At 42.1% G+C, this 12,632-nt stretch overlaps 2 protein-coding genes and 1 non-coding gene across 4 annotated transcripts; 1 reads left to right on the top strand and 2 right to left on the bottom strand.

The window, feature by feature from the left end:
* Positions 1 to 30: 30 nt before the first annotated feature.
* aifm5 (apoptosis inducing factor mitochondria associated 5) lies at positions 31 to 7,457 on the top strand. Of its 2 annotated transcripts, XM_037468268.2 has the most exons (19): positions 31 to 616; positions 831 to 921; positions 1,090 to 1,199; positions 1,571 to 1,680; positions 1,754 to 1,798; positions 2,324 to 2,405; positions 2,718 to 2,830; positions 2,918 to 3,004; positions 3,129 to 3,220; positions 3,704 to 3,834; positions 4,610 to 4,725; positions 4,811 to 4,882; positions 5,025 to 5,088; positions 5,550 to 5,626; positions 6,013 to 6,130; positions 6,231 to 6,329; positions 6,559 to 6,634; positions 6,744 to 6,848; positions 7,048 to 7,457. In XM_037468268.2, the coding sequence occupies exons 1-19, from the start codon at positions 598 to 600 to the stop codon at positions 7,130 to 7,132; spliced, it is 1,692 nt and encodes a 563-aa protein (XP_037324165.2). In that variant the 5' UTR covers positions 31 to 597; the 3' UTR covers positions 7,133 to 7,457. The 2 variants fall into 2 exon arrangements, with proteins under 2 accessions (XP_037324165.2, XP_037324164.2); XM_037468267.2 differs by lacking the exon at positions 31 to 616 and having other exon boundaries at positions 624 to 921.
* A 740-nt stretch (positions 7,458 to 8,197) lies between these two features.
* liat1 (ligand of ATE1) lies at positions 8,198 to 10,174 on the bottom strand. Its single transcript, XM_037468269.2, has 2 exons — positions 9,816 to 10,174; positions 8,198 to 8,917 (listed from the first exon to the last, which is right to left on the bottom strand). Exons 1-2 carry the CDS (start codon positions 10,063 to 10,065, stop codon positions 8,556 to 8,558), a joined length of 612 nt encoding a protein of 203 aa, XP_037324166.1. The 5' UTR covers positions 10,066 to 10,174; the 3' UTR covers positions 8,198 to 8,555.
* Positions 10,175 to 10,489: 315 nt separating this feature from the next.
* On the bottom strand, positions 10,490 to 10,561 carry trnaw-cca (transfer RNA tryptophan (anticodon CCA)). The gene has a single exon. It is a non-coding gene; the product is annotated as a tRNA-Trp (tRNA).
* Positions 10,562 to 12,632: the final 2,071 nt, after the last annotated feature.

Raw genomic sequence — 12,632 nt, 5'->3', positions numbered from 1 at the left:
TCTGTCTGTTTGGTTATGCTAGTAATGCAAAAAATGCAAACCCCTGTTCATTTTACCTCAACAATTCATGTCTCAATAAAATGTAAAACTTGAATTAGGCCTGGCCTTTGCCGTGATGAATCTTGAAACCTGGAACAACCTCAGTGAATGATGGCCGACCCAAATCCGGTTTTGTGAGTTGTGCTTTGTCGCCCTTCCATTCAGCGTCGCCTGCTGCTGCCTCGTCAGCCCTTCTCTATGCCGCCGTTGTGAAACACAAAAGACCCCCATCGCCCGTCTCTGGAACAAAAACGGGGCCGAACATGACCACACATCACTGTTCACTCACTAGAGCCCCAAAAGTAACTTTTAGTTGGGTTTTTGCTCGTCTTATCAAACCCCCCCAGAAAAGTCCACTTTTTTTTTACTTTGCCTCCGAGGATCAAGGGATGAGGATTTGGGATGGACAGGTTGCCGTGGAAACGTGCTCTTTTCCCACCATTGAGCTGATCAGCAGAAAACAAACGGTCAACCCTCGGCTGTTGAAGAACTTCTCCCAACAGAGCACCTGACAACCTTTTGTGTACATCTTTGTGGTGTTAGATCTGAATCTTTGACATGTCCTCGACCAAACCACGTAAGTAATCTGCCCGAATATATTTCAACATTAAACAGCCAGGTGGACGACTTCATTGATCTTTCGCTGAATTTAACAGCTGCCTAAGCATTGGGTGTCTTAATGGTCTGTATTTAGGAAACTTACATTACAGACCTGCTGATGTCATTGCTTTCCTTTGAAATATGGGCCCATGTGTGCGTGCTCATGTGTGCGTGTACTCGTGTGTGTTCAGCCCGTGAGGAGTTTCCTGACTCTGATCCGGAGGACACATCCGAGGAGCTGACTGCGGTGGTGTGCCTGGAGTCAGACCTGCAGGATGGACAGTAAGGATCTGGCTGTAAACGATCAATGTTTACAAAATGCATCAAATCATTGATGCCAGATTTAAAATCCAAATTCTTTAAGCAACCCTTTTAAAAATAATTGTTAAGGACGTTCTTTCTGACTGCAAACTTATTCAAGTATCCGTGTGTGTGTGTGTGTTACCTCAGGATGATGGAGGTTGAAGTGGGACAACACAGCGTGCTGTTGACTCGCAGCGAGGGCGAGTACAGTGCCGTTGGTAACCAGTGTACGCACTATGGAGCTCCTCTCAGCCAAGGTATAGAAACAGAGGAGCAGGAGCACACCTTCATTCCTTTAATCACTTTCCTATCTGTCACAGAACAACTAGCTGCTCCATTAGTATGTTTTATTTGCACTGATTTGTTTTTTTAAGATTGCGCCTTAATAGGCCATTTTCTGAGGAAGAACCCCCACTTCATTCCCCATTTGGGTTTTTATAAGTTGTCATTTCAGCACATCCAAAAGCTTTAATGTGAAGCGCTAGTACCCTTTACAGAGTTTCATGAAAATAAGTTATTTTGAACATGTTGCGCAGTTTGATAGTTTGTCCTAAATATTGGTTCCTTTCTTAACACCAGCACAGAGTATTTGAATAATGTTTGTGTGTGTGTGTGTGTGTGTGTTCAGGGGTTATTTCAGGCAACACAGTGCGTTGCCCGTGGCATGGCGCCTGTTTTAACATTCATACAGGAGATCTGGAGGAGTATCCCGGCATGGACTGTTTGCCGTGCCACAAGGTACAAACGACACCAACAGACATTTACTCTCATTTTAATGTCATTTTAAAATGTGTCTTCTTCTCTTGTGAAGGTGAAAATTCAAAACAGCAAGGTTTACGTGTCTGTAAACAAAAGAGTAAGTACACAGTTAACTTCTTTCGTGGTTCTTCCTGTTTCATCACATCATTTCCCGTTTAAATGTTTATATTCTATTATTTTTACAGATTGCACTTAAAGTAGATCAAGTCCTCATTCCACTTCTATTAAAACGCTCTTTATACCCCAAATGTATTTAGTTGAACTAGAAAATCCATAAAAATAACTGCCTAAAATTGAAACGAATGAAATAAATAAATAGTATTGCTGATAATTCTCTGCTTTCTTTGTTTAGGTTGAAATTAGACTAGCTGTACATTGTGACTAAATTGAATGTATACTGCATGCAGCTGCACCTCAAGCTGCAGTGTGTACTGAAAGTAAATAGAAAAGTATGTGCTTTGGAATGCATGGGACATTTAAGGACATTCAACCTGAATTGCATAGTGAAACAATTCAAGTTTTTGTAGGTGATTAAAACGCATCCCTTATATTCTTTGACCATAATATATGTGAATAAATTCTTTTGTTGATGGGTTGTACGATGCTTTTCTGCATGGTTCAGACTCTGAAGCAGGAAAAAAGAGTGAAGCGTATGGGAGCTGCAGTAGCAGGAGTTACTCACACGGTTCTGCTGCTGGGAGGAGGTGAGTCGGGACCACTGTACGTCTTTGTGTTTGAACGAGGGGGTCAGTTGTAATTTTATTCATCACTGAATGGACTGGCAGAAAATTATTCAGCAACTAGGTTAAAAACAAAGTGTATAGATATATGATTCTTTGATGAGTATTGTGAATTAACTCAGTTTGTACAGGTATGTAATAACTACTAGGTGTTCTGCAAGAATAACACAAAACTGATGTTCATGATCATAACTTGATAACTTCTAACTAATAGACAACGAATAGAGATGTAAGTGACGTCATCCATCAGCATGTGTGTGAACTCTGTAAGTGCAGGAGCCGCGTCGCTGATCTGTGCCGAGACTCTGCGGCAGGAGAACTTTGGCGGAAGGATCATTATGGTCACCAGAGACGACCTTTTGCCTTATGACAAAACACGACTCAGCAAGGTGCTGCAGAGTAAACTATGCAATGCAAACTGTAATATTCAGGTTAAACTAGACTTTTTTCATTGGCTTTTGTCACCCATCGTACAGGTGATGAATGTGGAGAACGACAGTATTCTGCTCAGGAGATCAGAGTTCTTCTATCAGCACGACATCGAGGTTTGGCTCCGGAAAGAAGTGAGTTCCCTCTCCATCCCATGTCTGCTCACATCTTTAGTGTTGTTGCACAACTCCTTAATAGCATTCTCGTGACCGCAGTCCGAACATTATTAGGTCATTTGAACTGTACAACACATTGCAGGCCGTGTCAGTGGACACAGACATGAAGACAGTTGCATTTGAAGACGGCTCAGTTCAGAGCTATGACCATCTTCTCATCTCAACAGGGTGCAGGTACAGATGAACACACACACACACCCCAAGCGTTTGGTTTGAAACCACGGCCAGCCTGAGTCTCTTAGGCATGCGTGCAGCCACGCCATCTCCATTAAATGTACAATATGAAATAACATTTTGACAATATAAATCACATTCGTTAGTATAATATGAATAGAATAGTATATGATTCACTTACTCCAAGCAGCTTCTACTACTCGTGCATGAGGATTCATTTTCTTACAAAACATTTTTTTTTAAATGTTCTTTGCAACACATATGCAGTGTGATATATTTTTAATATAGAGTATAAGATAAGTATAATAATCATCATCATCATCTTGGGCTCCACAGACCCAGATAGATTGTTATTAGCTAATGGGGGCTCAGACATATTTCTTTGGATTCAGCTCATTAAACAGTGAGATGTACACCTTAAAAGGGAAGCAGCACCACGCTGCACTGCATCACTCATAAACCGAGTCATTACCTGTCCTTCAGAGCGAAGGGTCTGGATGTCCCCGGCATGAAACTGGACAACGTGAGGATGCTGGAGACTCCGGAGGACGCTCGGCACATCCACACGACCTCTCTGGGCTCCAACGTCGTCCTCGTGGGAACCTCCTTCGTTGGTACGGTTTGCCGTGTGCAAAATGAAGCGATAAGACCGACCCGAATTGTCAGGGATCGTCCCGGACGGGAACCCAAAAGCAGATCAGGACAGGGAAAATGGAAATTAAAGGTGGATATTTATTTGGGAATGAATGTGGGGATGGTTTGGTCCAGTTGGTCGGTGAAGAGTGGGGCTGGAGTGGAGTCAACGGCAAGGCAGGTGAGAATGGTAATCAAAGTGACGTAAGCAGGGAAACAGGAGCAAACAAACGCAACTGACTTGACACAACTAGGAAATTTGGTTCAGGACCAAGACCGTCCGTGTTACGCTAACGATCCGGCAGGGACTGGTTGTCTGGTCACGGCTTAAATGGTGAAGAGGATGGTAATCAGGACCAGGTGTGCAGACAGCAGCAGGTGTCGATAGTTAACCAATCAGCCAGGATGTGTTTGGGAGAACTCAGGAAAAACAAACTTCAGGTTAGAGTAGCAATGTTTAAGAAAACCGGGTCAGGAAGCTGGATTCCTGACCCGAATACACCGCTTTACACTTTGGCTTCAAGTGACTTATCCTTCATTATATCTTTAGTGTTTGTGTTTTTCTGACTAAGCACACATTTCATTTGTGTTCAATTTTTACAAGGGCAATAAACAAATTAAAATGCTTTATATTTATTTATACACTATTGTAATATACAATGGAATTCAAACCAAAATATTTGTCTATATATTTTGTATGTTCTCCGCATCTTGATATTCTCTATTGCACCTTTGTTAACTCTTTTTTCCCCCCAGGTATGGAGGTGGCATCTTATTTGATAGACAAAGCCTCCAGTGTCACAGTGATCGGCAGCAGCGAGCTGCCGTACCAGAACACACTGGGTCGTGAAATTGGAAAAGTCAGCATGACGGTGGGAAAGAGAGTCCCGTGTAATAAATCCTTAAATGACATCTCTTTTTCTGCTACTTGTAGTTTAAACTCTGTTGTTGCTGCAGATGCTGACAGAACAAAACGTGAAATTCTACATGAATGATAATGTCACAGAGATCAAAGGTGTCGATGGCAAGGTACAGTGGGAAATTAAATATTGTGCCAACATGTAGTTCATCACAAATTCAGTCGTGAACATCTGCGAAGAAAAAGTGAAACATAAAATTGTAAACATTGGATTCCTCGAGTCCTCTGTCTCATTGTACGTTCTTCCTCAAGGTGAAGGAGGTTGTGCTTAAAAGTGGGAAAGTTATTCCGGCAGATGTTTTGATTGTTGGTATTGGTGAGTGCAATGCATTTATACACATCTCCATAAAAAGGTTATAACGTAATTATAACATATACTTATCACCTATTTGCATTATCTGAGTTTTTTTGTAATGTACAATCAGTTCCTATGAAAACAGTAAAATATTTGACAGCCTTTTAGATTTACATTACAAGTATTCGTTAATTCAGTAACTATATTGCAGTAGTGGTTAGCACGTGACAGAGGACAATTCATCCTGTCTCCAGTCTCTGCGCCAAGCTGAGCCAACATATACTACCAGATTTACTGGACATGTACGCATATGTATCTGTTGTTTTTCTGAATCTCAAAATATCAAAACTTTGCTGAAAATGTTTGTGGCACTAGTTTTCTAATTGAAAACAGCAATAAACCACTCAACAGCACCGACAATGTTCCTACAAAACATACTCACATGCTCACTTTTGTCCTCTCGCTCTTTTTTGATCCACCAGGCATCAAACCAAACTCTGAGTTCCTGAAGGGCAGCAAAATACTGACGGACTCAAAAAACTTTATACCGGTCGACAAGGTAAGCTAAAGACCAGCTTTTTACCTCTATCATCTAAATCTCATTTTCAACACACAACCCCTGATCACCTCCAAAACAACTGTCTCACAGTTTTTCGAGGAGCCAAAACATACATTTTTTAGCCTGCTGTGCACCAGTAGTCATCAGAAAAAGACAGAAAAAGACGGACACAGACAAAGGAGAGACGAGAATGCACAGTGAGAGCAGGGTGATGACGAGGGACGGCAGGTGTGATGAGAGAAGGCCGACGATCACATAGGCGGGAAAGCACTCTAGTGCAGGAAGTGAGGGGTCGGAAACAAGAGAGGGAAGCTCCTGGCCCAAATAAAACGGGGAATGAGTGACAACTCAACACTAGAGCGGACATAAAAGTATCTCTCTTGCAGTACATGCGCACCAATGTCCCCGGTGTGTACTGTGGGGGCGACCTGGCCACCTTCCCCCTGGCGATGGCCAAGAACCGACTGGTCAACATCGGACACTGGCAGATGGCACAAGCACATGGTAACGCAGTGCCGAAGTCAATGCGGTCGCAAAGTCTGAGGCGATAGACTTCACAAGGCAACACGTTGTTTAGATTCATTTGTAATTCACTGTTTCCAAGGGAGGATAGCGGCTCTGAACATGCTGGATAAACAAATTGAACTCAACTCAGTCCCTTTCTACTGGACCGTCCTCCTGGGTAAAACCATCCGATACGCAGGTGGGCACGCACACACACACACACACACACACACACAACCACAGCCCCCAACAAGTGGAGATGTCAGATATAGGAATATTGTTAGGTCAGGTTTGGACCAAAGTTTTTTAAGTTATTAATGTTTGATTGTATTTTCCGATTTTTGTGACAAACACAAACGGTATGCACAGTATGGACTCCATTGTAACTCCTCACTCAGATGTAACTGTTGTTTTTACTCTGTGTGCAGGCTTTGGGGAGGGATACACTGACGTTGTAATAAAAGGAGCGTTTGAGGACAGGAAGTTCCTGGCATTGTACATCAAGTGAGTTGAGAAAAACAGCTGCTGTTGTTGACAAAAAACAACAAACATGTACTCCTGAATGAATACATGTTCAAATGTCTGAATCAATAAAAAAAGATGTAACTTGTAGGAATGACGAGGTCATAGCGGCAGCGAGCCTGAACTACGACCCAGCGGTGTCTGCAGTGGCCGAGAGGTTCGTAGCGGGAAAAGTCATCACAAAGAAAGAGGCTGAGTACGCAAAACCTTTCTGTTCTTCATTCTTTTTCCAACCAACGCCTCTTTTAATGCGTGTGGACCTGCAACGGCCTTTCAGCCTCTCTGAGTTGCCCGAAAACACAGGTCAACAGGAGGGGAACAAACCAGGGCTAACCAGTGCATGAAATGGTATGTAATGATGCAAGTAATGGCAGCTTCTCTCTCTTTTCTCTCAGATCGGATGACCTGAGCTGGCTGCAGTTGTCCAAATCCAGACTTCCCTCCAGTCTGCTGCTCACCACGTCCGTGGCACAGCGTTGACCTCCGTCTCTTTGTCAGGCCTGGATCACAGTGTTGGACGCAGAAGAGACGGACTTCACGCAATCCACAGTGATTGAGTCACACACGCAAACAACAGATACCTCAGACAAATGCAGCTATTGGGACTTTTCTTCTATTTTTTCATAAGAGTTGTTTATTTTATTTCATGGCTTTATGTCTCATGTGGTATTCCAGTGACACTCCAGAGACATCACAGTACAGATGCTTCAGTATGTTCTCTGCTTTTGATCTGTAATCGGCTGTGTTTAATGCTCGGGGCAGCTGGAAACACTGCGGCAATGTACGTGGTCCGGTCGGTGCGTCGGAGGGGGGGGGGGGGGGGGGGGGTTGGATTATGAGAACAGAGGGTTAGTGCTCAGCTCTGTGAAGCAGAAATGCTGAAATAGGCAACGATAACAAAAAACAACAACAACAAGGGAACAATAGGCTTTTCGGCAAACAGAACTCAACTGCAGTGTGACAAAACCTTCACAAAAGAAATGCTGCGTTTATAAACTCACCCCCTTAAGTCTTTGTGTTGGTCTATCTCCATCTTTACTTCACACTTGCATATTTACTTTGAGCTTCGCTCTTTTCCTGTGAGCTGCATGCCACGATTCACCTGGTGCAGACTTTTGAAGCCCAGAACTGAAAGCTTATATTTTGTACTTGTCATAATTCATTATTCAGGTAGTTGTTTTGCAGCGTTTACGTCATTGACGTCATAATATGACACACGTTCTGAATATGGAATTTAGAAAAAAAGAAAAAAACCTCTTAGTTTTTGGTTAGTACATCACAAATTAAGGTTCTTCAACACATTCATGCAGCAAAATTAATTTAAAAAAAATTGTATATTATATATTATGATGTCTTCCTCTCTTGAAGTCAAATGTAAAATATTTTGAAAAATGTCCTTTTCCCTCAATTCCAGTGAAAAGTGAACCCTGGTGCCCAGGGAGATTAAACAGTCATTGTTGTAATTGTCATCAGTCAACAGTTTTCTCTATTTTGTTTGAATTTATTCAATGCATAAAAATAAAAAAAATCTCAGGCGCAATAGAATCGACTCTTTTGGCATTTATTCACTTATTAGTGTTGGAGAATATAATTCACTCAGGGGACACAGGTATTTTCTGCCCTCTATCGGCCAGCAGAGGAAGTGTTTCTAAGCATTGTTTGTCTTTTTCAACGCTAACCCTTTCAAGTATAGAGCTGCAAGACATACGTTTATTTAGAACTTTGCACATTTTACCACTGGTAGAGCAGTTCAACAAATGTGCATAACTATATATTCAATAAAGCCTCAAATAAATGACATGACACCTTCACTTGCTCCTTTAATTCACCTTGTGCTCAAATGCAGCGATGACCTCTGTTCTTTCCTTGTTGTTTGCTCTTTGCTCCCCTAAGGAACAGGCTGTCACAAAGCCCCCTGCGCCTCCAACAGCAGAGCGTCTCTGTGTGCGACGTAACGCCGCCGCCGGTCGGCCCGGTACAGCTCCAGCCTCTTCTCCTCTGCCCGGGGGTCCTCCAGCACTCCCTCCCACCTCAGGCTCTCCCTGGCCTGGGCGCCCAGCTGCCCAGCGCCGCTTGCTTTGTGCGCCGCCTGCAGCGGGGCTGGGGAGTCCTCGGGGTGTTGGTTACTCCTCCGGGGTCGTTCGCCGCTCTTTCTGCTGGACGCTGTGAGCTTGGGCAGCTGGCCCCGAGGCCGACACGGACTCTTTGGGGTTAGCAGAGACACAGCAGAGGTCTCAGGGGGCGAAGACACATCCTGGGGTTTATCTGTAAGGGGGGGGGTTATACACATGTAAGCTTATATACTTTTACGTTTATATTACTAATGACTTCCTCCAGAGCTGGAAGGCCGATGGCTTTGTTTACAGTAATGAGCTGTAAAAAGACAGTGTGGGGGGGCCTATTCTTTACTGACTTATTCAACATCGTAGGGAAAGCAACCACCACCACCACCCATGTGTGTGTACATTGTGCATCATTACAGAGACACTGGTTTGAGGGTCGGTTCAAAATGATTGTTGGTTAGATCTGTGCTCATAGCGTTATGAATGCCTGCTAGAAGAGAGATTTGGGGTTAAAAAGTGTGTGTATTAACATTAACATTTCATTAGACAATTTGTTTTAATAAAGAAGTAGAACAACTGTTACATTTTCTATGAAGCCTCTACTCGTGAAACACTTTTTTCCAAAATATCTCAAAATGTTACTATTGGTAGAAAGGGCTACTTGAATATGTTGTTAATAACTGCGAATTTATTGTACTATTTCCATTTTATACTGTTTATGACTTCTGCTTCATTACATTTGAAATGAAGCAAATACTCCTACACACCACTTCATCTGTTTGACACTTAGTTTCTGGTATTATTAAGTTCGGTACACTTTGGTAATTGCATATAATGGATTGTTTTGTACAAACCGCCCAACTGGTGGTAAAGTAGTTCAAATGAACTCCTCCACAATCAGTGATCCGTTGTGCATTAGCAATGATTACAGCTGCAATTTTATATCAACACAATGAGTGATTTTACTTTGGAATGTTATTAGAATATAATTGGGATGAAAATGCTTTCATGTTTAGGTACTTTTACTTAGTGTGTATTTTCATACACACTATGTGCACTTGTAATACATGGATCTGCCTTACACGACAAAATGCCTTTACCTGTAGTTTCTGTGGCTGAAGCAGTAACTTTCCTTCTTTTCTTTTTTTTCTTCTTTTTACCGTCACAGCTCCTGTGGGGCTGCAGCAGCTTGCAGTGTTTCTCTTCCGGCATCACGGTGAGGTCCGGACCCGGTGCGGAAGAGCAGGTTCGTGCGGGAGAAACGCGTGAGCGAGCACGAGAAGGAGCGCGCGGGGACCCGCACGCAGCGGCGCCGTGAAGCTGCTCCACCTTCCGAGGCATGAAATACATTCGCGTGTAATACAGAAAGTCGAGTGGAAACACGCTCGATGCCGATCTGCCGACTGCGTTTGATATTTCGAATTTGTTCGTGTTCGTGGGCACACATACATTTCCAAAATGCGACGCGTCCCCATGACGACAGGACACACCTTCTCAGATAACATGCACGTGATGATTTCCGTATACATAGGAGTTGCATGTCCTGGTAACATTTTCAGACAAACCTATATAATCTCTGAGTAAATAGGTAATGTTTAAACAGAAGAAAAACAAAACGAGTTAAATACCCGGTAACGTCTGTACATACTATGACAAAACGTGCGTGACGCATGTAAATGTCATAACGAATGTAGGTTTAGGTAACAGAACAGAGAGTGACGTATAACCTTTTACACAACATGTTTGTTTAGACTGCTAGAGGCGAATAAATAACTGATCCCGACGTGATTTGAACACGCAACCTTCTGATCTGGAGTCAGACGCGCTACCGTTGCGCCACGAGATCCCGATGCTGAGGGGGACTCAGTGTGTGATGATTTACAAAATTGCTGTAAATCAAGACAGAAATCAAATGTTTTTTTAGATCTGCTTGTATTCATTAAATCTGGTCTTATTGTCCGTTGTGTCTTTTACATTGATAATTTGGAGCCTAAAAATGGGTGATTTTCCCTCCCTTCTCCTTCGTCAAGTGTGGACTTCTTTTGCTGTATAGTTAGTGAACTTGATCTAGGTTAGTCATCAGTAACATAAATAACAAGCTTTGTGTTAGAATCCACTTCTGGGACAACTCAGCAGCTGATAAAGCCTTCTAGTGGGAACCAAACAAACTCGATCCATCTGAACTGAACATTTCCACTGCATGCTTCTTTTATGTCATCACGGTGAAATCATATCTCAATACAAGCATGCACACGTGATCACCAGATGAAACTAAAGCAGTGTGAGAGCTGTGGGTCAGAACTATTTTAAGGTCTACCATGAATTTTGGCACTGGTCGACTAAAGGACCAAAATGAATGAGTTAAGTGAGCTGGAAAAGAAGAAAAGTGAACTTGAGCAAAAGCCACAATACTAAACAACAAGACAATTATTCGCCTCAAGTAAAAACTTTTACAGTATGTTCATATCTATTTCTCTATCTCGGCGAGTTTACTTCTGAATGAATAATTTATGCCCCGCAAAGGTTCAAAATTAGACGTAACTTTCAAAAACTACATAGTATTATTTTAGAATAAGATGCACATTACTAAACAATGGAAAATAATGCACCATAGCTCTATTTACTATGCTCAAAACAGTCTCAACCTACTTTGTCTGGTATAATAGGCTATAGGCCAGAGGCTAATGTTAGCTTGCAACTGTGACTTAGCTTCAGCATTCAACACTCCACCTGAGTACATTTTTGGTCTCTTTAGCTACTAAATCACCCATTGTGTCCACCAGTTATAAATTAATCGAGTATTTTTGTTTAATATAATAGTGTTGGTGCGACTGCCTTTTAGAAATGTTATTAGTACCTTTATCACTTACAAATATATATATTTTAAAAAGATTAAAAAGTTCTGCTAAAACAAATAAGTATTTATATAAGGGTGCTAATGTGTGTTACAAGGAACTTAATGCTATTTGTGAATCATGCCCTTTTATATCGCTGCAAACGGTTTTTTTGTTTGTCACCTCTGACAACATCCACAGCACGTAGCTTGGTATTTCCTGGAGTTTCCACCTATTCCTGTCCCATAGAATCCAGTCCCTCCCTGGTTCCTCAGTAAGTCCATGCATGCGCACACACACACACACACACACTGATTTATCACCTATGAAGTAGTACACACAATGTGACCTTTCGAATAATAGGGAACTAAACTTGGTTGCTGCTTCCTGTCTGCTATTAAATCATTCACCCAGCAATGCTACGAATAGTCTCAACCTCTGAGCTTAATACGTCTGTCCTACTTAGGACCCCTCTCCTTCCAATAAAAACTACAGGAAAAAAAAAAGACTTCTTGATGAGTCAGCAAGGACATTTTTCTTTGCAGTAGAGATAATGTTACCATGAGATGAAGAGGATAACAAGTGTTTTTTGCAAAGCGCCTCAATGTCACATGTGTGTACAGGTAAAAACACATTTACAAATAACCTAACTCTACCTTTGAGCAACAAGTCAGTTCACACGTGTTTTGAACTGCGCCCTTGACGGCGAACTGTGACTCACACACTTCTCCATCTTGTGCAGACATCTTTACGCACGTCTTGAGTTGCAGTAAGTTCACTGCATCTTCTTGCAAGACGTTTCCAACATCAGCTCTGCACATACTTTAATTAGAGTCTTTTTGAGAGGACTGTATCTAAGCCCCTTGAATGTTTTACAAGAGGTGGTTGAGAGAGTGGGTTTAACCTGGTAGACACTCTAAATCTGATTAGCAGTTAGGACAAACAGACTTTAGAGAGCAGTTAGATTATCTAACATGGTCAAACCAGTATTGTGAATCACAACATATACTGTTAAAATGAAGATTTTGCAGCAGGTAAAATATCATTTCACTTTGCGTGGACCCACAATGACTATTATCATCA

This window comes from Pungitius pungitius, chromosome 16 (assembly GCF_949316345.1).
Source record: "Pungitius pungitius chromosome 16, fPunPun2.1, whole genome shotgun sequence".
Classification (NCBI taxonomy): domain Eukaryota; kingdom Metazoa; phylum Chordata; class Actinopteri; order Perciformes; family Gasterosteidae; genus Pungitius; species Pungitius pungitius.
The sequence above is the reverse complement of the archived record's forward strand: the minus strand, read 5'-3'. Positions and strand labels throughout refer to the sequence as shown.